Genomic DNA, 15,205 nt, shown 5'->3' on the forward strand with positions numbered 1-15,205 from the left:
AAATATCATGTAGAGTCAAATGACTCCCAGGTTACAAAAGCATAAATTTGTTAAGTCTTCCTGTGTCCATACAAAAAGGACTTGCTCTGAATAAACTATGCAAAGGACTCAAGGAGAAGAGAAAAACATTATTTACAAGTCAACAGAACACTAAGAAAGAAGCTACAAATAAACAAAGAGGAATAGGAGCACTGTAACGGGAGTAACCCAATAAAACTAAACTACTGAGGCTATGTTATCCTACAGTAGAGCTCAACATAATGTTCATATGAAGATCTATAAAGTTAACAGCAAGTAAAATGCTGTGGTATATATTCTTCCGCCCCTCTCGGAGAGCCTGGCAAGCTACCCATGCGTATTGGATATGCCAAAAACAGTAACAATAAGTCTCTCAATGAGAGACGTTACTGGTGCCCGCTCGAACAAATCGATGAGCAACGGGATGACAGTGAAGTAGTCATACTGAAGTAGTCATATGTTCAGGTATAATTTTTCAGTGTGTTTGAGTCTTGGCTTCTGCATTTGGGGGGATTAGGGTGAGGTTAAATATGTTAAAATGTTTCTGTGATTTTGATTTCAATTCACACTGTGGGCCTCAATTTACAATTTTGTTTGTATGTGTGTTGGGGGAGGGGCGGAGGGTGGACATGCCTGGTGGTGTTCAGGGTTTACTCCTGGTTCTGTGCTCAGGAATCACTCTTGGCAGGGGCTCAGGAAACCATATATGGCTCTGGGGATCCAAGCCAGATTGGCTGTGTGCAAGGCAAGCACCCTACCTGCTTTACTATCGCTCTGGCCCTCGATTCCCATCTTTGACAAAGCGCACAAAGCCTGTGAGTTAGCTTTAGAGTAGAGCAGTCCACACAGTATTCCTCCCCCGCTCCCTGTGGGTGGGAAGATGGGGTGTAAGGGGCAGAAGTGGGGGTACTTGTGTGATACAGAAGAGCTGGTTTGGGGAGAAAAACAGAAATCTTGTGGACCTTTTACGAGCAACAAAAATTCTTTGGACCGAAATCCAGCCAAGATCTTCCCAACCTTCTGTACCACTAGTCCTTAACTTTGGCCTAGAAAGACCAGAACAAACACTAACCTAGTTTAGAACAGTGCAGGGCTGTATCCCTTGGATGACCTTATCCGGTCTTCAAATGCTTGCCTTGCCTGCCTGCTTTGAAGGCTGCCAGAAACTGGAGGCTGCCAAAAGAACTTACTATTTCAGCCAACACTTAACCCATATCCTATAGTCTGGAGGGACGGATGGTGTGGTTGAGACTCTCAATACATTTTGCATCTTTGCCCCATGTCTTTCCCCCTGAAAACTTAGAACTGTGGGGCTAGTAAAAGCTAAAACAGATTACCTGAGGCTTGCAGTTTGGAGAGAGGAAAGACTCTTCTCTGAGAGAAGCCGTTCACTGCCTTTTATTGATTCTGGGCCAAAACAGAACTTCAAGAACACTTTTGCACTAGGCTGGAATGATACTAGGCTAGTACAGCAGTAGGGCAGTTGCCATGCACACAGCCAGGTGGGGTTACATTTCTAGTAGCTCAGATGGTTCCCCAAGCATGGTCAGGATTGATCCTTTAGCACTGCCAGGTGTGGCCCCCAAACAGTCAAACAAAAGAACACTTGTGCACTGATAGGGTCCCCAGGCCCCGGGACGGCCTGTACTAGCCAGTGGAGACTATAGTGGAGCCCTCTTGGCCTCTGGTCCCCTTCCTCTTCATTGCCAATCCCAAAAATACATCCTAATGTTTCTAGCTATGCATAAAACCAGACCCCCTCTGACCTTCTCTTTGAAACTGTCCTCCAGTGCATGCCACCATCCTTCAGCCCTAAGTTTTTCCATGTTAATAAAGTCCCTCTCTTCTATTCAATTGTTCCTATTTTTTTTCCTTCTTGACAATAAACTCACATACGTAACAATTAATAAAACCATGTGAATTCCACAAAGGCCCCTCCTTCCCACTCTAAGTTTTCTCTTTCTAATTCCACAGAGCCTGCACTGTTCATGCCTCCTCCCTCTTCACCTCTCCCACTAGGGCCGAGGTCACCTCTGAACAAATCCAAGGTGGAGTCTGGTTTGTGCTGGACTTTCCCCCTATTATAAAAGTTTATGTGTCTGGCTTTATCTTTTACAAAAGGCAAGGTTTTAAAGGGAAACAACAACAATGACAAAATCAACTCCAGTAATTTGGATTGCACAATGTTATTAAGGCAAAAAGAAAAAAAAAACAAACAAACTGTTTTAGTGTGATGGCTTAGAGCAGAGATCCAGAAGCTAAACTGTAGGAGTCAGAACTTGCTCTGACAGTGTTTACTGTCTGACATAGAGGCCTTAAGGATGTGGTGACTTGATAAGCCCGTGGTCAAATTGAGGTAAAGTATGCACACCTATGTTGCAGAAGTGATGAACTGATCATTGGAAAGCACTTGGATGTGTATCTGCTGTTTGCTAAATTAAAAGAAAGAATTAATTAAAAATGTAAAAAGTACGGACTGGCTAGATAGTCAGTTAAAGGGTATTTCTCTGAATAAGGTACAAAAATAAGCTTTGAAAAGAAATCTTATAATTTCTAGATTCATGGTTGATCTAAATAATCTAAACTATAGGGGCCGGAGCGATAGCACAGCGGGTAGGGTGTTTGCCTTGCATGCGGCCGACCCGGGTTCGATCCCCGGCATCCCATATGGTCCCCCAAGCACCGCCAGGAGTAATTCCCGAGTGCAAAGCCAGGAGTAACCCCTGAGCATCGCTGGGTGTGACCCAAAAAGAAAAAATAATCTAAACTATATGACAGAACCATAAAAAAAAAGAACCCAAAATGTTTGTTGAACTCTAGTTACACTCAATGACGCATATCCAACTTTAGACTTAAAAATCAAGTTGATCTTATAATGTGTAAAGTGTAGAATTAACCTTACCCTAGGAGACCGGTGGCCTTCGCCCTTTCTGGGAGGCACTCTCAAGTATGTCCTTGGGATGCCTTGTATGATTAGATTTTTCCCAGGAGCCCTTGGGCGGCCTCAGATAGTCTAGGTTGTGGACTTCATGCCACAAGTGTCAGTACTAATCTCTGAGAGCTGGAGACTCAGATCTGCTATGCAGGCGTTCATGTCTTTTTGATAAAGTCCAATTCAGGTCTGGACTCCAAAAATTGGGTGAGTTTCCTAGCTGACAATAAGTTGTGTTGCCACACAACTCTGTAGGGAGGTGTTGACACTCCCCTTGGTATTATTGGTAAAGGACTACTAAAAGGTCCACGTTGGAATCACTCAAGACTTAACTCCATGAGTCTTTTCCATTGGTGATTTCTTGACGTTTATTTTCCACTGAGTTTAATCTGTACCCTTTTGCTATTATATATGCACGCGTGATAAGATCACTTCTAGTGAATCTTCTAGTGTTTCTTTTAGGAGGCTCCTGTTGAACTATGTTATTGCTGTCAATAAATATATGATGTCAAAGGTGATTTAGGAATTTTTTCTTAATTATGTAGTATTGATAATAATACATCATTTCGGGCTGGAGCAATAACACAGCAGGTAGGGCATTTGCCTTGCACGAGGTCGATCCGGGTTCGATTCCCAGCATTCCATAGGGTCCCCTGAACACCACCAGGAGTAATTTCTGAGTGCAGAGCCAGGAGTAACCCCTGTGCATCGCCAGGTGTGACCCAAAAGCAAAAAAAAAAAAAAAAACAACCAAAAAAAACACACACACACACACAAAACAACAAAAAACCAATAATTTCTTTCATTACTTAAAGTGAGATGAATATTTTTGCCTCACTTTAAAGCATGCTCCTTTATTTATTTATTTAGTTTTTTGGGTCACACCCGGTTATGCACAGGGGTTATTCCTGGCTCTGCACTCAGGAATTACCCCTGGAGGTGCTTAGGGGACCATATGGGACGCTGGGAATCGAACCCGGATCAGCCGAGTGCAAGGCAAAAGCCCTACCCGCTGTGCTATCGCTCCAGCCCCTTTTGCCTCACTTTAATAAACTTGATTGTCCTCACAGGAATCCAAGTCTATCTGCCTATACATTTCAAAAGGATGGTAATCTTTTTTTTAAGATCTTAGTGAAAATATTCATTTACAGTCTGTCACACTGTAGATTTCAGAAAGACAATCAATCTCTGTAGCTCCAGTGCCCATACTAATACCTAGTCCAAGGGTAGTCAATAGCTAGCTCTTAAATAATTTGATGATTTATAAAACTTTGAACTGCAGGAATGGTACAATTTATTAGATAGAGGCTTTAACCACATTGCAAGAGTCTCTTTAGGAACTGGGGAGAGAGCGCAGAGGGCTAGAGTGTAGGCTCTGTGTATAGAGGCCTGGGTTTAACAGATCCCAGTCAAGAATACTCACCTATCTTACCCCAGGACCACCTGGTATAGCTCAAAAGACAAACAAGAACAAAAGAGTAGCTTTATAAGACTTTAATACTAAATTATTCTGTTTACATTTTTCTTTTAATTCTCTCAATTAACTCTTACTCTGTACATGAGCCTTATGCATTAAATATGTATCATTATTTCTTCATCAAACTTAAATGCTATATTTTAAATTATTAGATTAACTTTAATGCTTGCCTAATTTTGTTTATTTGTTTTGTTTTTGGGGCCACAATCGTCAGTGCTCAAGGGTTACTCCTGGCTCTGAACTCAGAAATTACTCCTGGTGATGCTCAGGGGACCATATGGGATGCCAGGGATTGAACCTGGGCACTATTGTTCTTCTCTGCTTGCCTGATTTTTAATCTCAGTATTAAGTTTTATCCTTGGTTCTTAAAACTTTCATGTGCGGGCTGGAGCGATAGCACAGCGAGTAGAGTGTTTGCCTTGCACGTGGCCGACCCGGGTTCTATTCCCAGCATCCCATATGGTCCTCCGAACACCGCCAGAAGTTATTCCTGAGTGCATGAGCCAGGAGTGTGCATCGCCGGGTGTGACCCCCCCAAAAAAAACCAAAAAACAAAAACTTTCATGTGCCACAGTATTTTCTGGGATTTACAGCTTTTGTTGTATTTAATTTCTCTTTTACTTAATTTTATTTGAAAAAGCAAAACCTAGCAGTTGGACAGGCCAACATGATAGTGATTTGCTTTTCAGATAATAATTCAGGTTTTCTCAACTTAATTAATATTATTGAATAGCTTTCAAAGTATTGCTGGGGAAAGGTATTTTTAATTGCAGAGACACTGTATTATTCTTTACAATCTCAAGATTGATCTCTGGGTTAATTGTCATTGTGGAGACTGGTTAGTTATAGCCCAAGTGTCAGGAGTTCTTAAAGACCTATTAGTTATAAAGGTATTAAGTCGAGGTGACTGGCTTCTAATTTTCATTTAATCTTATTTTTGAGGGGGTGGGAGGATGGGGGTAGCTTGCCAAGGATCAAACCAAGGCTTCACACTTGCAAGGCAAGTGCTCTCCTTTAAAGCCGACTCTGAAGATCCTGATTTTATCTGATGTTTATCTACGCATTAAATACATTGTAAACCCAAAATATTAAAAGCATTAGAAAGACATTTCTTTAAAATGTCCAAAGATTTTTTTTCTTCTTCTTCTTCTTTTTTAATCAAAGGTGAAGTCTGCTTTCCCTCCTGAATATAAAGTAGTGCTAAATGAATTGCTTCAAATGAATAAAGTAGCAGATGTGATGACATATGGTTCATAAAGGTTCAAATTTGGTCACAAAAGACATGATGGCTAATTTCTCCCACGCTTTCTTTTTATAGTTTCTCTTTCTTGCTGACTGACAATAGTCATGTTTGGAAATACAGTTAGTCTGCTGGAGAGATCTACATGGTTAGGAATTGAGTTAGGTTCTGCAAACTACCAACAGGAACTTGTCTGAGGTTCGGATGAACTCAAGTCTTCACAGAACTGCAGCATGTGCTGTGCACGGTTTTGCTAGGTTGGCCTCTCCAAAAAAAATGTTCAGATAGGCTTTTTCTGATGACGCCCCTAAGATTCCAAAGGCCTTTTCCAGTATGTGGCATACCTTGACATGCGAAGTTAAAGTCAAACCAGGTGCTGTGGATCTGAGAGCAACTTAAAGAATGAAAGTAACTTAGATAAAGTATCAGACAGACCCTCTTTATTGGACAAACACAATTTTTTTTTTTTTTGAGGAGGTGTGAGGGAGCTTTCTGGTAGCAACTGGAAAACCTGCTAGACAAATTCTAAGGGAGCTGTAATACTGGACAAACACAATTGAAGGCAACACAAACATCTAAAGGGAAGGTCCTGCTGCATAAAGCCATCTTTTTTTTTTTTCCTCTTTGCAGATAAGTTTCATTTTAAAAAGGGATTTTACATTTTTTAGTGGCACATGAACATACAGGAAGACACATGGGACAAATTTTCAAGTTCAGAGACAGTTCTAGTTTCTGTGGAAGTTTAGCACTAAATAATTAAATATACATAATGGACTTTTTAATTCATGAAAACTCCACCCTTAAATGAGTTGTGAAAGGATGGATGTCTCTTTTGGGGAAATGGAGTCACACCCAATGGTTTTTGGGGGTACTCTCTGCAAGGTGTTTGGAGAATATCTTTTTTTGAGATATTTAGTGGGTGCTCAGTACAGTTTCTTTTGTTTTTCGCTTAGAGTTAGTATACAGGCAAGAGCAGAAAAAGCTACTTACCTTGTGGTAAAAGCCAATATAGTCTCACTACATGTAACACCATATTTATATATTTTTAAAAAGTTGGGGGCTGGAGAGATAGCACAGCGGGTAGGGCGTCTGCCTTGCACGCGGCCGACCGACCCGGGTTCAAATCCCAGCATCCCATATGGTCCCCTGAGCACGGCCAGGGGTGATTCCTGAGTGCAGAGCCAGGAGTAGCCCCTGTGCATTGCCAGGTGTGACCCAAAAAGCAAAAAAAAAAAAAAAAAAAAAAAAAAGTTATTAATTCACCATGTATTTCAAAGTTACAACATTATTCATGATTAAGTTTCAGGTGTACAATGTTCTCAAACCAGTCCCTTTACCAGTGTTCACTTCCCTCCACCAATGTCCCCAGTTTCCCTCCCATCTCCAAACCTGTATGGCAGGCGATTCTATTTTTCTTCTATGCACTGTGGTCTACAAAGCTGTTATTCACAATATGTGCACATCACTTTTTTGGCATCCCTTCCTTCTCCATAGTGACCTGTCTCCCTATCACTGTTATAATATCCCCTTACCCAACCTATTCCCCCAACAATCTCTCAACCCTAGCTTTCTACTGAAGACCAGTGCTATTACCTTTGGGCATGTGTTATTCCTCACTGTGTTTCTTTATATCCCCAAAATGAGAGAGATGATTTTGTGTCTGTTCCTCTCCCTATGACTTCACTGAGCATGATACTCTCCAGCTCCATCCATGTAGCAGAAAAAAACAAAAGATTAAGTAAATCCATCTTTTCTTTATCGTCTAATACCTCTTCCTCTCTTTTTGATGACCCTGGTTTTTATACCATTCTTATTTTGTACCATTTCCTCTAGAATTTACAGTCAGGCAAAGTCTCCATATGTATGTCATTTATTTTTACTTTTCTTCTACTGTTCTTTCAGTTGTCAATTTATTTGCTTGATTAGACCTTGAAGAATCTAGAGGAGTTCGGCAGTTTTCCTCTGTGTCCCCTACAAGTTTAACTGGATGAGAGAACTGGAGTCGTTACTAATCAATTAAATCACTAGTACATTCCTGACACACAAAAGTGAAATGGCATAATAAATGGTCATTGATTTAAACGCTTCAACTTTGGCATACTTAATTTCACAACAATAGATAATTGAGAATGAATCTCACAAATGAAATTTGAAGTTCCCATAATCTTACAAAATCTGATAAAGTTGTTTGAAAAAGAAATGCCAGGTTGGGGGCCGGAGTGATAATACAATGAGCGGGTCATTTGCTTTGTGTGCGGGGGACCTGGGTTTGATCTGTGGCACTACATATGGGCCCCCGAGCACTGCCAAGAGTGATTCCTGAGCACAGAGCTAGGAGTAAGCCCTGGGCACCACCTGGTGTAACGCCAAAATCAAAAAAGAAAAAAAAAGACACCACAGAGTAAAAATGAAGTCATTCATGTCAAGTCCCACCACGGCTTAACACTAACTGCTGTTTTAGTCTTTCTCATACTACACTTGATCTTAGCCAAAAGGCTGAGAAGCGATGTTTTAGTCTTAGAAATGAAATTTTAAATGAATCAACCTGGAATTTTCTGGCCAGCTGTAGTGAAATAAATTGCTATAACAACAATAAAATCCCCCAAATATCTGCAAAGTCAAAGGATATTTTGCTTTTTGGGCCACACCTGGCAGTGCTCAGGAATCAGTTTCTGATTGTGGTTGGGACACTGAAAGGTGCTAGGGATGGACTCTGGGCCTCCTGAATCTATGCCAGTCCTTTGAGTCATCTCCCCTGTCCCAAAGGATGCTTTTACATGTGAATGAAGATGAAAAAAGTTCTGTGTAATAGTAATATGTATCCAGCTATCATTTAATGTAAAAATACAACACGATAAAATAAGATCTGATCTAGGAATTGCAGAACGCATCAACGTATTTCATTCCAACAAGTTAAAGAAAAAAAAGCACATAATTTTATCTGATGCCCCCAACCCAAAACTTAGAGAATAAAGTTACAAGAAGCTACAGCAACAATGCAAACCATATACACTGACATGTAACCCCTGCTCATTCACACATGCTCGACAAGTTTAAACTATGTAGTACCAAACCATTTGTATGAAAGTAGAAAAATAAAAAGCAATGTCTGCTACATTTATATGACTTGAGTTGTGATTTAAGCAACATAATAAAAATGATAAAAGCAATGACCAGAATTGTTGCAAAGAATGTTGATTTTATTTGCCAACTCCTATTATAAACAATGAAACACTCTCTGTAAACTGATATTTGAATATACTCGACATTTGACCAGGGCTTCCTTCTTATGACTTAGACTTTAAAGCAGAATTCTGCCAAGTCTAAGTTAAGTAGTATTTGAGCGGGAGCCAATATACAGGGGCAAGGGGGTGTTGAAGGCTGAAATTGCTTCTAGTCCCTCTGCTTTCCTCCTCACTTGCTGCTCAGAGCACCAGGCAGGAATTAGATCAACTTGCAAAGCAAGCCAACTAGAGGAAACTTTGATAATACTTCCGCAGAACCTTTTGGGCATCAATACATTTTTTCTTGTTAAAAAAGAGGAAAAAACAAAACAAAATTCCAAGGGGGAAACATTGTTTTAACGTGAATGGTCGCTAGCAAATTGGAATGAATTACCTTGGGTGCCTGTGAAACCAGAGCTAGACTGCAAACCTGGAAATCAAGCCATTGTTGGATCTTTAGAAATGCACCCGCCCAGTGGACGCGCAACTTGTTACTGCACAGGTGATTTTAAAAGTATTTCCTGCGCAGAGCGAATGGTACAAAGAGTGACTCTGAAATTCAGGGAGAAGTCCGAGAGCAGTCTGTGAATGGAAGGATTATAGCTCCTTTGATGAAGGCATGCGTGGCTCTGAAAAGAGCCTTTGGTTTGAGATGTGAAGACGCTTACTTGAGATTTACTTGGAGCTGGTGTACTTGGTGACGGCCTTGGTGCCCTCGGACACGGCGTGCTTGGCCAGCTCCCCGGGCAGCAGCAGGCGCACGGCCGTCTGGATCTCCCGCGACGTGATGGTCGAGCGCTTGTTGTAGTGCGCCAGGCGGGACGCCTCGCCGGCGATGCGCTCGAAGATGTCGTTGACGAACGAGTTCATGATGCCCATGGCCTTGGACGAGATGCCCGTGTCGGGGTGCACCTGCTTGAGCACCTTGTACACGTACACCGAGTAGCTCTCCTTGCGGCTGCGCTTGCGCTTCTTGCCGTCCTTCTTCTGCGCCTTGGTCACGGCCTTCTTGGAGCCCTTCTTCGGGGCGGGAGCCGATTTTGTGGGTTCGGGCATTATGTCACTGGAAGAAAGGATCGCTAGGGACCGGGAAGGTAAGCAACGCGCGCCAGGCCACGTTTATTTATAGACGCAGTATTCAAATGCGGAGACTAATATTTCACTCACGATTGGATTAACTTTTCTGTGTCGTCACAAGTGGGAATGGTAAATAACACTTGCAGGTCCACCTTTTCATTGGCTAATTTGTTACGTTGCTGGACCCAATCAGAAGGCGCAGAGTAAACTCCCCAACGCTACTATAAATTGTGCAGGGCACGCAGACTCGCCGCTCCGCAGAGCAGCGGATGCCAAGAGCGCGCCGGCTCGGAGCCGACCGAGCCGCTTCCCTGCTCGCCGCCTGCTTTCCGTGCTTTGCCTGTAGGCCACGCACCGAGGACACCTAGTGGTTGTGAGGACGATGAACAAGTTTTATTTTACGCCCACAAATATAGTAACTAGCAGCAGGAAGTTTTGGTAAGCTTCGTGCGCATAAATCAACTTTTCCCTTAATCCTATAAGCGAACCCAAAACCCACCTAAGATGGTCCCATCCCGCCTTTATTAAATATGAACATATAAATGCCTTGAGGTACTAATTAAGCCTAAACGCCCTTCAAGAGTAAGTTTAGAGTATGCACTTTCATTTTTACGCACAGTATCGCCCGTGTAACCAAAGCGCCCCTCGGCAACCCGCTCCCCGCCCTGTCCCGGACCCGCCTCCCCAGCCCTGGGAGGCCGCCCCCCTTGCTTGCGTCTCCCTCCCAACCACGCCCCCCAAGTGCAACAGCTCTTTTCATGAGATCGGTGGGTGGCTCTGAAAAGAGCCTTTGGGTTGTGTTGGGCTTCTAAGCAGTTGGCCAAAGCAACTTCCTATTTCTTCTTGGCCGCCGCCTTCTTTGGCTTGGCTGCCTTGGGCTTGGCGGTCTTGGGCTTAGCCGCCTTGGGTTTCACCGCTTTGGCCTTGGCTGGGCTCTTGGGGGCCTTCTTGGGCCGGGCTGCTTTGGCCTTTTTCGGGCTCTTGGCCTTTTTGGCTCCCGCAGCCGCGGCCGGCTTCTTGGCCTTCTTTGGGGTCCTCTTCGCACTCTTCTTGGGGGTGGCGGAGCCCGAGGCCTTCTTGGGCTTCTTGGCCGCGCCGGCGGGCTTCTTCGCCTTGGCGGCGCCCCCCTTCTTGGCCTTGGGCTTGGCGTCGCCGGAGGCCGCCTTCTTGTTGAGCTTGAAGGAGCCCGAGGCGCCGGTGCCCTTGGTCTGCACCAGGGTGCCCTTGCTCACCAGGCTCTTGAGCCCCAGCTTGATGCGGCTGTTGTTCTTCTCCACGTCGTAGCCGGCGGCCGCCAGCGCCTTCTTGAGCGCGGCCAGGGACACGCCGCTGCGCTCCTTGGACGCGGCCACCGCCTTGGTGATGAGCTCGGACACCGGGGGCCCGGACGCCTTGCGCTTGGCGGCGCCGGCAGACTTGCGGGCCTTCTTCTTCACGGGCGTCTTCTCGGCGGGGGCCGGGGCGGCGGGCGCGGCGGGCGCAGTCTCGGACATGTCGAAGGCGGGCGGCGGGCGCGGGCAGAGCAAGTCGAGCCGGAAGCAGAGGCACTGGCCGGGACTCGGGCCGCGCCGCTGCGCCCGCCCGTTTATATAGGGCGGAGCTGCGCCGTGATTGGTGCGCTGTCCAGCCCGCCTCGCTGGCAGCCGCAGAGTGTCCTCTCGGATCCCGAGTTGTGTTTGTTACACCTCAAAAAATGCCAAAAATATCAAAATCCGCTACGCCGAACGGCCCGGTTTTGCGCACAAAAGGATCCCCGAAGCCTCGGGCTTCACGCAGATCTCAAATGATGGGCAAAGCGGCGATGCTTCTGCGAAAAACCGGCGATATTTCCCGCCGTGCTCGTCAAATTTCAACTCGGAGAAACAAAACTTTCTATTTTCTTCGTAAATTATAAACTGATCTGTAACCGTGGAGTTTTCTGACCTCGCGAGTATGATTCTCCAAGTGGTTAGCTTCTTATATGTCCAAGACCCACGCCACTGGCATTGAGGTTTTTATTATAAATCTTCACTTAAGTGAGGGAAGTAACACAGGCTCCTCAGAGAGTCCTGCCTATTGAGCCGAGGGCATTTGAGTTCATCAAACTGATTTAGTTTAATGCCAAACAAATTATTGCCAGTTTGGGGGTGAATTTTGGACCCCTGGGACATCACCCTATGCAGCTATGGTTTTATTTCTGTTTGCTGCGTCTGGACTTTTAAGCAATTCTATATTATATTTCCTTTCCTTTTTGCTCCCAAGGGTTGGGGGCGGGGCTGTTGCTTCTCTTCCTCTGGACAACTACTCCATGAGTTTAGGTACTTTGGATTCAGGATATTTGGGAAGGAAGGAAACTCCAAAATATAGGCAGGGTACAAAGATGGAAAAGAATTCGCTTTTTAAAAACACGTGAGTGATGGCAATAAAGCCCCTGGAAGTGGAGGTGCACTTTGAAGAAATTGATACCGTGCTTAGTCCTTTGCGATATAGGAGTCGGGATTACTGGCTTCAGGAGCAAATTGCAATAAACTAGTTAGAGTTGAAATTCAGTTATCGAACATAAGGGCAAATAAATGCTAAGTGTGGATTTGTAACTTATTCTACTTCTATTACCAGAGAGACCTAGATCCTTTTATCACTGAATCACTGCTGAATGACTAGCCCACAACCAAATGCAGTTTCAATCTCACAGATCATGGGTTCCCGGGGCTCCATTAAGATGAAAGCAAATGACAGTTTATAATTCCATCTCTGAAGGGGAATTTCTAGGGACCGTCACTGCTTATCGCCCTCTGAAGACTTGTTTGCACCATCTCTGAGTAGAATGGGTACTTGTCAGGTAACTGCCTGATCAGGAACAGTACTTATTGGCAATGAAAAAAATAACTATAGGAATTATTTCTGGAAAGTGATCTGAATGGAATTGACTTCATCAAAAGTTATTAAAAATTGCAATCCAGGGCTGAAAAGGTCGTGCAGCAGGTACAGGGCTTACCTCGCTGGCATCCAACCTGGCTTCAACCTCTGGCACAACATCAAGTCCCCACATCCCTACTTGGAGTGCTCTCTGAACTCAGAGCCAGAAGTAAGCCCTGAGCACCCCGACGTAGGGCACCCCAAGGAAAACAAAACAAAATTGCAAGCCATGAACTTTAGAAAAAAACAAAATTTTGGCTAGAGCTTTAAAGTGATGCTAGTGGCGATACTAATACAGCATGAAACATCACATCCGCTTTGAGTGTCATTGCTCTGAAGCTTCCCACTATGAAAGTATAGAGACACCTAAGTGATACTCTGCAGCTGAAATAAAATATAGAACTTTAATATAACATTATTGAAATGTTTCAAAATGAGTGTTGAATTTTAAAGATGATGTTATTGATATATCAATAGTTCTTGTGCTTTCAAGTGTGAATATTTTCCAATGTAATTAAGTTTGGTTAGTGAAAAATAAAAATGTTATTTATTGTGCAATAAAATAAGAAGGGAGGAGAGAGGTTCCAAACTAGACTAATTGATGGCTAGTAGAGAAAGTGGTTTTACAGGCTTCAGATGGTGAGATGGTTATATTTCTTTTCAATGTTCAACAAACGTGCTCCCCTAAATGGTTGCAATTTGTACAACACCTTGAGGTTTTCTCTCCAATATTTCAGTTTATTCTGGGTATTTCTTAGTAATTCTGAGTGGAAAGGAGTCTCATATCTGTGATCTTTCAAGTCACACATGCTTTCCTCATGCCATACTGAATGTTTTCATATAAATTAAATTCTTGTGTTGACTTAAAGAAGACAAAGGATAGGGCCACTATTAAATCAAACATATATTTGACACTCCTTCATAATGAAAAATTCCACTTTCCTACTGATCTATTCACCTTCGCAGGGTTTCTCAGAACTACCTAGTGTGTTTATATGCGTATGGGTGTGTGCTTGGGTTTTAAATGTGCAATCTTTCCTCTTGTTCCAGATGATTTGGAACCAGGAACTCCAATGGAAATCTGAATATTCAATACATTCTTTGGCTTCCTCTGAAGCTTAACCAAGTCTGAAAGCCCCTTCCGCTGTCCCTGGAGGTCAGAAGGGACAGAACCAATTCTGACTTCCGTGGTTTCATAGCAGGCTGGATCCTAGGGTCGGCTCAAGAAGGAGGGAGGAGAGCAACAATAAGGATCCTCTGCTTATTATTTTTCAACCATGTAGGGTAAATTGGAACTTGGCTGCTTGTGGACTTCTGAAATTCCCCTACTATGTCTATGCTTCTTATCCCATTTTATCATTATTGATTAAAATTGCCCTTTGCATTAACTGCCTATTCTCCTATGTGCCACCCACATTCTTAGTTAATATAGACATCCTTGCTAGCAATTGAATCCCTATTTTACACAGGAAGAAGGAGGAAACGTGCTTACCTCAGTTAAGGAATTCTCCTAGGATTATTGGTAAAAGTACATCCAGGATTCCAATTCACAGTTCTCTGACTTCAAAACTTGAGCGCATAATAGACCTGTTTTTTTCAGTCTACAGGTCTGGACAACCACAAAATGTTGTGAAGTAAGTCGCTCATTTTCTAAGATAGAACGTAAAATATCAGAGGGAAATGTCTATAACTTCAAAGACCTATAGAGCTTTTTGTGTGTTGGGTGGCTTCATATAAATCTACTTCTCATGGTGCAACTTGATACAACTAGATTCTGCCATGTGCATTTTCTTCCATTTTTGTAGCCATGCAATATTGAAGTGTACTAAGCTCCAAAGAAAAATATTTCCTATTTGTAGCATTTTCAAAGTCTCTAAGGATATCTGAGTCTAGAATAAGGGAAGCACTCTGTGAATTTGATAACAACAGTGCTAAAACTAACTAGGTGAACCCTAGGAAAATGGGAAGGGAAGGGTAACTTGAATGATTTTATCCAGAGTTCTGCATTCCAAAGGCTTGATTCTAGCCTTACTGTAATGTGATGTTTTTTTTTTTTTCCTTTTGCTTTTTGGGTCACACCTGGCGATGCACAGGGGTTACTCCTGGCTCTGCACTCAGGAATTTCCCCTGGCTGTGCTCAGGGGACCATATGGGATGCTGGTATTCGAACCCGGGTCGGCCGTGTGCAAGGCAAACGCCCTACCCACTGTGCTATATCACTCCAGCCCCATGTAATGTAATGTTATATTCGCTTTGCTGAAGGTGAAGTTTGGCAAAGAGGAGTTATTTCCCTCGAAAAATGAGCCCCTCCTACACCCAGCTCCAAAGATTTCATGGGTTCT

At 43.4% G+C, this 15,205-nt stretch overlaps 2 protein-coding genes and 2 non-coding genes across 4 annotated transcripts; all 4 read right to left on the minus strand.

The window, feature by feature from the left end:
• Positions 1-6,150: 6,150 nt before the first annotated feature.
• On the minus strand, positions 6,151-6,212 carry LOC129402937 (U7 small nuclear RNA). Its single transcript, XR_008628951.1, has one exon. It is a non-coding gene; the product is annotated as a U7 small nuclear RNA (small nuclear RNA).
• Positions 6,213-7,978: 1,766 nt separating this feature from the next.
• Positions 7,979-8,175, minus strand: LOC129402702 (U2 spliceosomal RNA). Its single transcript, XR_008628777.1, has one exon. It is a non-coding gene; the product is annotated as a U2 spliceosomal RNA (small nuclear RNA).
• Positions 8,176-9,424: 1,249 nt separating this feature from the next.
• Positions 9,425-10,094, minus strand: LOC101536996 (histone H2B type 1-M). The gene has a single exon (XM_004621891.2). The coding sequence runs from the start codon at positions 9,945-9,947 to the stop codon at positions 9,567-9,569; it is 381 nt and encodes a 126-aa protein (XP_004621948.1). The 5' UTR covers positions 9,948-10,094; the 3' UTR covers positions 9,425-9,566.
• Positions 10,095-10,667: 573 nt separating this feature from the next.
• H1-4 (H1.4 linker histone, cluster member) lies at positions 10,668-11,517 on the minus strand. The gene has a single exon (XM_004621890.3). The coding sequence runs from the start codon at positions 11,459-11,461 to the stop codon at positions 10,802-10,804; it is 660 nt and encodes a 219-aa protein (XP_004621947.1). The 5' UTR covers positions 11,462-11,517; the 3' UTR covers positions 10,668-10,801.
• Positions 11,518-15,205: the final 3,688 nt, after the last annotated feature.

Source organism: Sorex araneus, chromosome 2 (genome assembly GCF_027595985.1).
Source record: "Sorex araneus isolate mSorAra2 chromosome 2, mSorAra2.pri, whole genome shotgun sequence".
Classification (NCBI taxonomy): domain Eukaryota; kingdom Metazoa; phylum Chordata; class Mammalia; order Eulipotyphla; family Soricidae; genus Sorex; species Sorex araneus.